Source organism: Emys orbicularis, chromosome 10 (genome assembly GCF_028017835.1).
Source record: "Emys orbicularis isolate rEmyOrb1 chromosome 10, rEmyOrb1.hap1, whole genome shotgun sequence".
Lineage (NCBI taxonomy): Eukaryota > Metazoa > Chordata > Testudines > Emydidae > Emys > Emys orbicularis.
The window spans coordinates 17,916,334-17,929,740 of NC_088692.1; the positions used below are offsets into that span (position 1 = coordinate 17,916,334).

General features: G+C 47.5%; 1 protein-coding gene across 2 annotated transcripts in view; it reads left to right on the forward strand.

Annotated features, from left to right (window-relative positions):
* Positions 1-3,226: 3,226 nt before the first annotated feature.
* SYT17 (synaptotagmin 17) overlaps positions 3,227-13,407 on the forward strand; it is a 75,812-nt gene continuing 65,631 nt past the window's right edge. Inside the window, exons 1-3 of one of the 2 annotated variants that reach the window (XM_065412742.1) lie at positions 3,227-3,241; positions 7,852-7,869; positions 9,451-9,599. In XM_065412742.1, coding sequence (XP_065268814.1) covers positions 3,227-3,241; positions 7,852-7,869; positions 9,451-9,599 — 182 coding nt within the window. Of the gene's footprint in view, positions 3,242-7,851; positions 7,870-8,085; positions 8,224-9,450; positions 9,600-13,407 lie in introns of those variants that run through there. The other variant, XM_065412741.1, reaches the window with a different exon arrangement.

Consider the following 13,407-nt stretch of genomic DNA (forward strand, 5'->3'; position numbering starts at 1 on the left):
TTATTATTTGTTCTGATTTTTGCATTCAATAGTAATATTTGCTTCTAATGTATTTAGAAACAAGAACTGTGGCTTACTGGCGGTTGACAATACTAAGTAGGGTTACAAAACAATCTCTTCCAAGATAAGTTTGAGGAAATTGTTCTTGTGACTGGACCTTAATTAAAAAAAGTAAATAAAAGAAATTGAATGCATCCCTTCTAGCTATGTGTTGGGTGCATGTTCTTTTAAGGTTGTGTTGGTACAAATCAGTAAAACAAAAGGAAACTAACATACTGTGTGTGTGTGTGTGTGTGTCTGTGAATGTGCTAGTGAGATTCTGTGGGTATGAGAGACTTACATTCATTCAGACATACACATTGTGTATGTACAAAAACAACAAGGAGTCCGTTGGCACCTTAAAGACTAACAGATTTATTTGGGCATAAGCTTTCGTGGGTAAAAAAACCTCACTTCTTCAGATGCCCAAATAAATCTGTTAGTCTTTAAGGTGCCACTGGACTCCTTGTTGTTGTTGTGGATACAGACTAACACGGCTACCCCCGATACTTGACATTGTGTATGTGTGATGTTGGTATCTTTGTGTGAAGTATTATTTATGTGTATGAATGTCTGCATGTGTGTGTGTGTGTGTGTGTGGATGAGACAAATGTTTGATGCCTTATTGCACGGTGTGTGCAACTGTGCCCTGAGTGAAACAGAACAACAGTTTTCACAGACGCCTCTGCTGCACTTCCTGTTGCTGCTCTATGTGCCATGATCCGTCTGTTAACTCCAGGGTTCCGTTTCTGGGTTTGAGTTTGGCATGTGAGCAAGAGCAGGCTGGGAGATGGGAGTCAGAGCAGCCAGGAGTGCTTCAGCAACGACCCCAGCCCTCATCCATAGTGTTACCATGGATGCTTCTTCTAATTGCTGAGCTGAGGGGAGCTTGCTGCTGCTGGACAGCAGGTGGATATCCAGGCAGAGCAGCCCCGAGGATGCAAATGGAGGGGGCCTGGGACTCAGCCAGAAGGGCATGAAAGGGCAGAGCTTCCTGATATTGTTGGCTAACCATGTGACTCGTAGCCTGCAATCCTATGAAATGCCAGCATGGAAGTGCCCCTCAGGAGGTCACATGGGGCCTTGAGAACCACACTTAGATGTAGCCCCCTTCATCTGTGAACACAGAAAGGAGGACTGGACCCCAGCATGCATTCAGTGAGCTCTGTGAATCCAAAACCCAGGGGTCTACACATACTCACTGGGATCTTGTGGATACACAGACAGAGGGGCCCAAATACTCACATGGGGTCCCCATGCAAAGGTTAAAACAGGGCTAGCTTAACACAGAGGAGACTGAAAATGGGGTCCTAACTTGCATATGAGACACCCTCCCATTCGGGCACCCCTGCAAACGGAGTATACTGTGATTGTTCCCTCAGTAATTATATGCCCCTTCCCATTACACACTGTGTACATTTCCTAGAGTATATTCTGCATTGCAATAATGGGTATTGCTAACCCAAGTGTTTAGAAATCATCAGTCAGGTCCCCTAGACAATTGAGAGATTATAAATATAATAAACGTTGGGTTCTTTTTATTTGCCTTCTGGCATTTAGGAGTCACATTTTCAAGCATTTCTCGACAGGCCGTAGGGCTAGAAACTTACTTTAAGACAACAAAAATGAAAGCAGTGATTCTCAGGCACTAACAGGAGAGTAGCAGCTGGAGCAGGAGTGAGGGGCTGAAGGAAGCTGAGGTGAGTGATGGGGTGGGGATCCCCCAGCACTTAACATGCAACAGAGCCGATGGAACTACCTGCCACCAACATGTGCGAGGGGCTGGGGACCAGTCAGCTAATGTGTGAAACCCTGGAGTTAGCAGCACTGGCTCAAGGTGTTTTTTCTATTACTGTATGTGACAGGCTCCTGGTGAGTTCCCTAGTGGCATTAGAGGCAGGATTCCCTCTGTGGGTGCCACATGGAGTGTGACACAAGTCCCACCAGTGCATATGTTATGGGGATTCCCATCTCTTTCCCCCCTGCCCCCATCGCACACATTAGCTGACTGGTCCCCAGCCTGTGGCACATGTTGGTGGCAGGCAGTTCCATCGGCTCTGTTGCATGTTAGGTATATCTCCATGTATTATTATTAAGCACCTATCTCCTAGAACTGGAAGGGACCCTGAAAGGTCATTGAGTCCAGTCCCCTGCCTTCACTAGCAGGACCAAGTACTAACTTTTGCCCCATCCCTAAGTGGCCCCCTCCAGGATTGAACTCACAATCCTAGGTTTAGTAGGCTAATGCTCAAACCACTGAGCTATTCCCCACCCTATCAGCTTCCTTCAGCCCCTCACTCCTTTTCCACCCTGAGCTCCCATCCTGTGCAGCAGGCACAGCCACAGCCCAGATTTACAGGGCCCTCCTGGGGGCCTGACCCCCACCCAAGACCTCCCCCGTTTACCAGACGCACAGGTCTCACCATGCCCAGCGCCTACCCAGGCTCCACGGGCTCTGCGAACTCCACTGGGAGCCTCCGCGGCAGCCTCCCTCCACCCCCTGGCGGCTCCTCGGGGCGGCAGCACCAGCCGCTGCCGCCTGGCGGGGGCGATCCCCTCTGGGCTCCAGCTGCCCAGTGCGCAGGGGGCGCTGCTGCTGTGGCCGGGGCTATATCCCAGTTGCTCTCCCTGGCGGCCCCGGCGAAGGGCGTCGGGCTCCGGCTGGGTCTTGTTCTGCGCCGCGTGTTGCTGGCCGCAGGCGGCGGCGGGTGGCTGGGGTGACGGTCCCGGCCGCAGGCGGCGGCGGGTGGCGGGGGTGACGGTCCCGGCCGCAGGCTGGGAGGTTGAGGTTGGGGCTCGACGCTCAGGGAGGCTACCCCGAGAGAGGCGAATGGCGACCCCGGGAAGAGGGAGGGCTGCGGCTACGGCAGTCCAAGGAGGGGGAATTCACCCCGAGCCATGCCCAGGAGGGTGCAGCGGGTGACAGGCAGCCAGAGCACATCCCTCCCCGCCCAGCGCGGCACAGAGAGCCTGGGGACCCAGACAAAACCTGCCCGAAATCCTAGACAGCGCCGGGCTAGAGAACCGCTGGGGGGGAGGCGCCGATCGGCAGCGAGCGGCCAGGGGGAGCGGAGATGGTCAGTGCTCATCTAGCAACCAAGTCACGTCTTTTGTTGTTGTTGAGGGCAAAGGGGAGAGAGGCGCCATGCTCGGGCTGTGCTGGGAACTAATGTGATACCTAGTGAAGATGGCGTATATACAGGTAGGTCTGAACAGCACTGGGGAGGTAATGTCCTCTTTGCCGGGGTGGGGACCCGGGGACCACAGGGAAACCTGGTCTGCTCTGACCTGGGTTAGCACTCAGCTCAATTACTAGTTGTATGTTCATCCAGCCCAGGCTAGTGATTCCCTCTCCCGCTTAACGGTAAACTTGGGTGTGTGAGTTAGTTAGTTGCCGAGAAGGTGAAGCTCTCAAGTGACATACCCAAACTGACGCGTTAGTGGTTCGGCTTTTTGCATTTGTTTAATAGCAGCAGTCAGCCAATGCATCTTGATTCAGACCAGAACTGTGGGTTGTTGGAAACACTTTGTGGAGTACTACAGGAGAAGGGTTTGGGGGAATAGTATGTGTGATTGGAACTCGCCTTGTTCTTAAGAATGAAGCTGAACATCCCCTTTTGTGCGTGTTTGTGTGAACGTGTGTGTTTGTGCATCTGACTGATGGTGTACGTATGGGACTGACTGTGTTTGTGTCTGTGGGGGGGTGTTGTACGTAGGCGTGCTTATGTTTGTGTGTGTGCATGGGATTGTGCACGGTCTGTGCGTGTAAATGTCAGCATATATGTGAGTTCTTGTGTGAGTGTGTGTGTGAGAGGTTTGTGATGCCATAGTGCAGAGTTGCATATACCGGGCACAAAGAGAAGCAGAGCAACAGTTTTTGCAGCTGCCTCTGCTGCTGTTCTGTTGCACGTTCAGGGATCCAGCTGTTGACTGCGTGTTCCGTGTCTAGGACTGAATTCAGAGTGGGAGCAAGAGCGGGCAGGGAGACGGGAGTAGGAGCAGCCAGGGGTGCTTTACCAAGTCCTCCCCCATTCATCCAGCTGGTGTTACCATGGATGCTGCTCCCGAGTTGAGCTTAGGTGGCTGCTGCTGAGGGAGGAGGACTAGGCAGGGCAGCCTCTGGAAGGGGCCTGAGAGGCTCAGGAATCAGCCAGCCAGAAGGTCATGAAAGGGCACAGAGCTTCCCCCAGGGTGTGAGATGACCTTGCTACTCACACCCTGCAGTCCTGTGAACCACCAGCAGGGATGGGAAGTGCCCCTCACACTGTCACGAGGACCCTTGAGAACGGAGGCTCCGGAACCCCACCTACATGAGACATCCCCCCACCGTGGAAGCCTAGAAATGGGGGCTTCCACACATATGGGAATCCCTTCAGAGATTGAAACTGGGGCCCCTCACACCAATAAAGGGACCTGCTATGGACACAGACACAGGGACCCTCACCCCAATGTGGTATACTGACATATTACCACCAACTATGAACTTCAAAACAGGGGCCCACTCAACTTGCCCCAGGCCATGAAAACAACACTCACTTAAAGCTGTCCTTACTTTGAGGGGTTCTTGAAAGCTAGATGGGCAGGGAGCCCTGAACCCCTAGGTTTATAACTACTCTCAGCCTGGCCTGTCCCTCGTGTAATTGTGCCAGGGTAGAAGGAGCTCTTTGGTGGATAGGCTGTTGTATACGAGACCCTAATGCTATAAACTGGGTCCATGGTGCATAATTCAAAATGTAATTTGACCTGCTCCCCAGAATGAGTTTTGATACCCATGGTTTTATGGTTTAAAAATTCCTGGAAGATGTTAGCCAGGAAATCTGGCTTCTTATCTGAGCTCTGACAATGACTCGGTTTGGTTCTCCACTGCCTTGCACAGTCACTGACAATGACATCTGTGCACAGTGGATGTAAAATGCTGTTGGGTAAGTCATCCTCTCTGTGACTCAGTTTCGCATCTCTGAAATGACAATAGTGACCTACTTCCCGGGGATGTACTGACTGCAAATTAGTTAAAAAGTGCTTTGAGATCCTGGGATGAAAGATACTATGATGATCCAAACCACAATGAAGTCAGTAGGGATCTTTGCATTGATTTCTGTGGGCTTTAGGTCAGGCTTTGTGTGTGTGAAGTATTACGATTTATTATTTCAAAAGTACATAAGTGACTTAGGAGCACAAGGCTCATTGGCTTTCATTGGGAGTTGTGTTCCTAAGTCAGGCTCCTTTGAAAATTCCACCCTTAATGTTCTTAGCCCCATATCTGTAATATCAATGGTGTAGAACTGGACCCTGTCATCCCCAAGTGACCAAAGTGTACAGAAGCAGAGGGGACATGTATATGCCCATACATGCATGTATGTACATATATTCATGCTAGAAAAAGCGAGCCCCGGCTCTGCAATATCACCCACCTAAAAAACTCTTGATCTGGAGGATGCAGGGAACTGCTAAGCACAGCAGCATATGGGGCACAGGAAGTGTAACGGTAAAGATAGCAAAACAGCCCCACGTATGGCAGATCCTGGAAACCAAGGTATCAAGGAACAGCTGTCAGCCAGGTCATCAAGTAGCAAGGACTATGCAGGCGCCCTAGGCCACAATACACATACTGTGTGTTGTTTTGTGATGGGGATTTGTTCATGGCACCAGGACTCCCAAATGGATTATGCTCCTGGGTTGAAGAGTTGATCTTGAATTTGCAGATCTGGTACAATAAGCCTAGGCTCAGCAGCAGTGACTCGAGTGGTATTCCTTTTGCATTCCCAGTGGAGTAGGCCAATCTCATGGTAGACCCAGTCTGCCTATATGTGCTGGGTTTGTTATAGTGTCTATGGTCTTAAACTCCAACTGAGCTTACCCAGCACCTGCTGGCTATCACATCATTTGTACTCTATAAACCTTTGTCATTCCCCCAGAACTAGCCCCCCTGCTGCATGTGACTGGCATGGACACAGACAGCTGTTCGTGTTTGCTTTTATTTCATGGATCTGTGCATTTATGTATTTTATGGCACTGGCTGTTCATTTGCTTCTGCTGTGCTATGGTGATTAGTTCCTGCCTGTTGTCTCTGTCATCACTCCTGTGTTCCTGGCTAGGGTTTCTGGGGGAGCTGGATTGAGCACACAGACAGGATGGAACTCCACTTACTTTATGATAGAGTCTGTGGGTAGCATTGCTCATGTTCGTGGGGTGCTGGCTGCCCAAGGACCTATTTTATTGTAAAGCAGATCTAGGTTGTTTTACTTGATGCCTCTCTTGCACAACTGATACATTTTAGCCAGGAGGATTGTCTGATGCAGGCCTGCCTGGAGTTACCACACCCCACTCCCTTACGCCACATGGCCTTTTCTCACAGTACATGCTGGGCTGTTTGGCTGCAAGGCATGAATCCAATGGACTCGTCTTAATGCAGCGTAGGCATTTTAGTGCAGGCTTGGAATATGCCACACCAGTTTTGGGTGGAATTTAGTGTGTAAATTGGGGGATGACAGAACCCTGGGGTTTTTAAAAATGATTTTTGGGGTGTAGCCATATCAAAATACAGCACTTTTGTCCTTGCAATCCTTACCTCATACAGGTGGCGGTATTTTCACTAAGCAATGGTCTGTGAGAACGTGACGATGGATGTTTGTGCTAAAATGCTTTCTATGGAAGCCATTGTAGAGCTAAATTTCATCTAATCTAATCTAGTTCCTTTTTAAAAAGTTGTATTGTCTATGTTTTCCATAGAGAATTTAGCCAATAGAAGCAGTATACTTTTGGGAGCGCAAGCCCCTTAAGGAAACCATCTTTAAAGGAAGGCACATGAGACAGAAAACTACTAGATATGAGCAGGGGTTAAAGATAGCAAAGCAATCACAGTAGAGATCCAAACTTTTTTAAATGAGATTTTTTAGTGAATTTTGGTGAATTCAGTGCTCATGAAAGTAAAGGTGCTAATAGTGCTAGTTACAGCAGGAATAGCACAAAGTGAATAAGAGTGGAAGGATGGTGCGATTAAAGCACTAGATTGTAACGTGGGAGATTTGGGTTCTGTTCCTGGCTCTGTCACACACTTCTTGTGTGACCTTGGGCAAGTCACTTCAGCTCAAATTTTCAAAAGTGGTCAGTGATCTTGGGTGACTCAAGTTTTGAGCACTCTCCTTGGGACACCTTGGGACTGATTGTTCCAATACTGAGGACTCACCACCCCAGTGAAAGACAACGGGAGTTAAAGGTGCTCAGTATCTCTGAAAAATCAGGCACCGGGTGTCTTGAGTTGGGCACACAGAAATGGGAGTACTCAAAATTAGTGTCCACTTCTGAAAGTGTTGGTCTTAATATCTCTGGAGTTGCAACCATTTTTGCCAGAACTGAATTGAGACCAAGGTCTCTATTACCAGGAGCTTGTAGTGTATCTATGACCTGGATGTGGTTTGCTACTGATGCAGTAAATAGTTGTAGAAATCAAGTAATTTCCTAGGGACATACGAAGAGTGTGGTTGCACATGATGTCTCTTGGGAGGGGGATGGTAGCAAAAGCAATACATACGTTTCTTTTGCTGTAAACAGGGGTGAGAGTGGTGAGATCCTCCTAGGGAAGGGTGAGCAGCAGGAAGGGAAGGGGAGAAGAAGACATTGTTGCTCCCTCAGGAGATTCTTCCCCTTCCCCTAAAATTAAGTAGGACAAGCTTGGGAAATAGCATGTCCTGAGAAATTAAAGAAATTGTTCTCTGGCCGGTGCTAATTTAGAGTTATTTGAGCATTGCTAAACTGGTTTTGTCTTTTTCATTTTATTCCCCTTTGCTCCATCATGGATATCTAAAAGGACAGTTGGAACCGATAAATGAGGTGAGTTAATCTGATGATTCATTCCCTATTCTGTCTCATCTCGTCATCCAGAGGAGATTGTCCTGCATTTTCTGAATCTTTTCTAATGCCGTAGGTATAGATGGTACGCCAGATTCCTTGCTTTGTGGCTTTTCTGATTTCTGGGGTTCATTTATAGAAAAACTAATTTTTTTGAATAGCAGGAAAATTCAGTTTTTTTACAGGTGTGGAATAAAAATGTGTTTTACTATCAATCTGCTACTGTCCTTCTCTGCAGCCCTGTGCTCCCCGGGAAGGCCTCCCAATGAGTGCCGACTGTCTCCCTATACAGACAGTGTTGAACACTGCAAATATGATACAGTTCAAGAATTTCTGGTACAATTATAAAAAGCCTATTCTCAAATTTTGACTTTGTGAGGGTTTCATAATGCATTCTGGGTTTTCACCTACCACTGAGAACAGATAGCTAGAATCTGTGTGTCTGTGTCCTATGTACTGCTCTGCAAGCCTTCTTACAAACACTTTCTTCTCCCCCCCCTTACCTGGGAAAGGTGGGTAGGGATGGATGGGGAATGAGCAGAACCCTGGCTTCATGCCTCCTCCCCTCTCTCTCCAGTGCACCAGCAAGCTGAGTTTAGAGGGATAGTTATTCGTTGTTGATATAAGACACCAGCAAGTTTATACCCTCTTGAAGCAAGGGAGAGAAGGAAGGGAACTGTGGCTTCTTCTGACACAGTTCCTTTCTTGGGATGCACTCCCCCTTGCTATAAATGTATACACTTCGCCTGTGTATATTTATTTATAACATTATAACATAACATATATAATATAATAAATATACACAGGCGAAGTGTATACATTAGTCTGTGTACATTATTACATATTATGTGTGTGCATGTAATAAATGTAATAGCACTGTTAGATAGTTACTACTGCCACCATACAAAATTCTGTTCTCGAGGGTACTTCTGTACTTACTGAGGGCAAATAATGTTTTTTTTTTAAAAATCATTAGCTTTTTCAATAAATTAATTATCATAGTAAGAGTCAGGCAAGATTTTGTACCTAGGCTGATACATTTTGCTGACAAATTTGAGGCTGTAATACTGCATGTATGGAGCATATGAATATCATATGGTTACATGCATACAGTATTAAAATACATTCATATTGTTGCGTTAGGTTTTTTCAGCTGTGCAACAACTTGTGAAATTAAATTGAGGTTTTCACTAATCTTTAGTTTTTTCTTCTCTCTGCCATGCATTTGTTGATATATTAGTTTGTTAATGTGAATGAAATAATGGGCATGTTTCTGCTCTAGCATATTGTTATGCCATAGTGTTTTGTAAATCGCTGTCTCGCCCACGTACATAATAATGCTATAAAAGAAAATACCTGCAGTGAATGTTTATTTCCCTGCCTAGTTATGGCTTCAGTGAGATTGTGCCAGTAACTGCACGGCACTTGTCTGTTTATATAAATGGAATAAATAGAGTACCAAATGTTCTGCTGCAGAGACACAAACATAAATACAGCGGAGTGTTATTTCTCACCAATGATCTACTGGTTGTAATCTTATTCTTTGGTTTCCAATGGTCTCAGGGTCTGCTCTCTAGACTCTCGGATCTCTTGCTGTGCAGATGGACTTGTAGAAATTGTTGTCAGAAGTGTTTTGACTGTAGCTGTTGTCAGTCGAGCGAAGATGAAGTTGAAATCCTGGGACCTTTTCCTGCACAGACGCCAGCCTGGCTGTAAGTTTAGATGTGCATATTAAGCAAATGTTATCTCCAGTGTATAGCAGCGTGACAAAGGTAATGTTATTTTGGCTGTGGTGAGGGCATAAACATGAGGCCATAAGAATCCAAAAATGCCACACACCTGGCTAATGGCATACATACAATAAGAGATTGGTGGGAAGAGTCGGTGTTAGGAGTGGAAACAGTGTATATAACTATATAAACAGTGCATATAACTGCGGTAAAGCTAAACAACGTGTCCTGCTAATTCAGGTAGTCTTTGAAATATAGCTATCCCAGTGCTTAAGTCAGAAACTATCCTGCAAGCCAACACAGCAAGTTGGTAATTGGCCTAGCTTTGTATTCCATGCTGAGAACAATACATTTCATTTGAATTCTTGTTGAATCTCTAAATTGGACTATGTTATTTTGAGCACTTTAGCCCTCTGATTGCTGTAATTTTCCAGACTGCCAGTCAAGTGACTATGTAGGAGGATCTATATTTATTATTATTATTATTATTACTTAGAGCATGCACTGTATTTTATGAACACATAACAGACAAGGTTCCTACCAGAGGAGCTTATGATCTACCTTAACCATAGACATATGCAATACACCAGATAACTGTTCAGACAAAGAGGGATTCAGGCACAGGCCCTAATTCAGCAATTTGTTGCATGTCGGTGGATCCCTGTACCCATGCAGAGCCCCACGGAAAATGGCTGAAATAACCCTTAACTTTAGCTATTTCCAGGATAAATCTGTATTCTTAGGAGGGCTTAGGGTTGGTTGTAAGATATTATTCTAGGCAGAAAGATAGCATACAAGCAGCACTTAGTGAAACTAAACAATATCTACTAGAATGTTTTGAGGATTATAAGAGTAAGAAATAGATATTGAACTTATTAATGTTATTCTAATTTAACTGGGCTAAAGGGGGGAACTTTCAAAAACACCAAGGTGACTTAAGAGAACATATCCCCTAGAAAAACTGAATTTCTAATGGGATTTGTGTTCCTGTGTCACTTAAGTGCTTTTAAAATCTGATCCTAAAACAACAACAATAACAACAACATCAAAGCAGTTTACAAGGGAGGCCAGTATTGTTATCCCCATTTTGCAGCTGGGGAAACTGAGGCACTGAGCGGCAAAGTGACTTATCCAAGGTCACCCAGCAGGCTGCTGGCAGAGCAGGAGCCTTAGTGCCAGTCCAGTGCTTTATCTGCAAGGCCACACTGCCTCCCATAGAAGCAGAGTAGTTGACACTCAAGGGTTAAAAGTGCAATGTGTTTCTGAAACCACAACAGGTGAGGTGCCCCCTTAATTGCTTCCCTAATGCATCACATTTCGCTGTGTTGCTGGAGGATAGATAGGAAGACACGTGATCAGTATCATCCTCCCCTGGGAGCTTCCTTGCTTTCATTTTTTTTCCTGCCAGATCTATCAGGTTTGTGTGTAAACGGTATATAAAATTCATCCTTTTCTGTTTGAATTACAGCATCTTGTTTATTGTTTTGAATTAGTGTAGAAAGAAGGTGCAGAGAGGTTAGCAGTAGAGCTTTATAGTGGTTCTTAAACAGGGAGCCGTTTTTTAAGGGTCAGAATTATGCTTAGAAACTCATTTATCTGCAGCTAATGGGAATTGGAAATAAAATCAATGCTAAATAAGGAAACATCGTGTGCAGGTGAACAAAATGATGAGACAGCTTTATTGGACTTAGAAAGATACGCTGCAGAAATGATCGAGTACTTGGGGACAAGTGGCTAGGCTTGATAGGGGCTCCAGGAAGGGGTGGGGTAGAAGAAATCGTCACTTGATCTGTGGAGTGGCAGGCCCTGAGTAAGGTTGCCAGGCGTCCTGTTTTCGACTGGAATGCCCGGTTGAAAAGGGACCCTGGTGGTTCTGGTCAGCACCGCCGAACGGGCTGTTAAAAGTCTGTTCAGCTGTGCTGCAGGTCTAAGGCAGGCTAATCCCTTCATGTCCTGGCACTGCGCTGCACCCCGGAAACAGCCAGCAGGTCCGGCTCGTAGGCAGGGGGCCATGGGGCTCTGCATGCTGCCCCCACTCCGAGCACTGGCTCCGCACTCCCATTGGCTGGGAACTGCGGCCAGTGGGAGTTGGGGAGGCAGTGCCTGTGGGCGAGAGCAGTGTGTGGAGCCTCTTGGCCCCCTGACTAGGAGCCAGACCTGCTGGTCTCTTCCGGGGTGCAGTGCGGAGCCTGGACAGGCAGGGAGCCTGCCTTAGCCCAGCTGCGCCCCTGACTGGGAGCTGCCCGAGGTAAGTCCATGCCCCAACCCCGAGTCCCAACTTCCTGCCCCAACCCTGAGCCCCCCGCTCCCCGCCCCCAAACCCGGAGCAAACAGAATGTTGGGAATCATTAAGAAAGGGATAGATCAGTGGTTCCCAAACTTGTTCCGCCACTTGTGCAGGGAAAACCCCTGGTGGGCCGGGCTGGTTTGTTTACCTGCCGCATCCGCAGGTTCGGGCGATCTCGGCTCCCAGTGGCCGCGGTTCGCTGCTCCAGGCCAATGGGGGCTGCAGGAAGCTGCGTGGGCCGAGGGACGTACTGGCTGCTGCTTCCAGCAGCTCCCATTGGCCTGGAGCAGCGAACTGCGGCCACTGGGAGCCGCGATCGGCCGAACCTGCGGACGCGGCAGGTAAACAAACCAGCCTGGCCCGCCAGGGGCTTTCCCTGCACAAGCGGCGGAACAAGTTTGGGAACCACTGGGATAGAAAATAAGACAGAAAATATCATATTGCTTCTATAGAAATCAATGGTACTCCCACATCTTGAATACTGTGGTTGCCCCATCTCAAAAAAGATATATTGGACTTGGAAAAGGTTCAGAAAAGGGCAACAAAAATGATTAGGGGTATGGAACGGCTGCCATTTGAGGAGAGATTAATAAGACTGGGACTTTTCAGCTTGGAAAAGAGATGACTAAGGGGGGATATGATTGAGGTCTATAAAATCATGACTGTTGTAGAGAAAGTAAATAAGGAAGTTTTATTTACTCCTTCTCATAACACAAGAACTAGGGGTCACCAAATGAAATTAATAGGCAGCAGGTATAAAACAAACAAAAGGAAGTATTTCTTCACACAACACACAGTCAACCTGTGGAACTCCTTGCCAGAGGATGTTGTGAAGGCCAAGACTATAACAGGGTTGAAAAAAGAACTAGATAAATTCATGGAGGAGAGGTCCATCAATGGCTATTAGCCAGGATGGGCAGGGATGGTGTCTCTAGCCTCTGTTTGCCGGAAGCTGGGAATGGATGACAGGGGATGGATCATTTGATGATTACCTGTTCTGTTCATTCCCTCTGGGGCACCTGGCATTAGCCACTGTCGAAAGACAGGATACTGGGCTAGATGAACCTTTGGTCTGACCCAGTATGGCCATTCTTATGTTCTCCTGCACCCTAAACCCCTCATCCCCAGCCCCACCCCAGAGCTTGTACCCCCAGCCGGAGCCCTCACCTTCCCCTGCACCCTAACCCCCTGCCCCCCCCAGAGTATCCTCTCACACCCTGAACCCCTCATTTCTGGCCCCACTCTGGAGCCCGCACCCCCAGTTGGAGTCCTCACCCCCTCCCACACCCCAACCCCCTGCCTCAGCCCAGTGACAGTGAGTGAGGGTTAGAGAGACTGAGCCACCAAGGGAGGGGGAATGTAGTGAGTGGGGGGTGGGGCTTTGGGGAAGGGGCAGGCTAGGGTGTTCGGTTTTGTGTGATTAGAAAGTTGGCAACTCTAGCCCTGAGGCAGTAATTCCAACCATCTCTGAGTCTCCCCTGTGGCCACTGGGGCTGTGTAGTG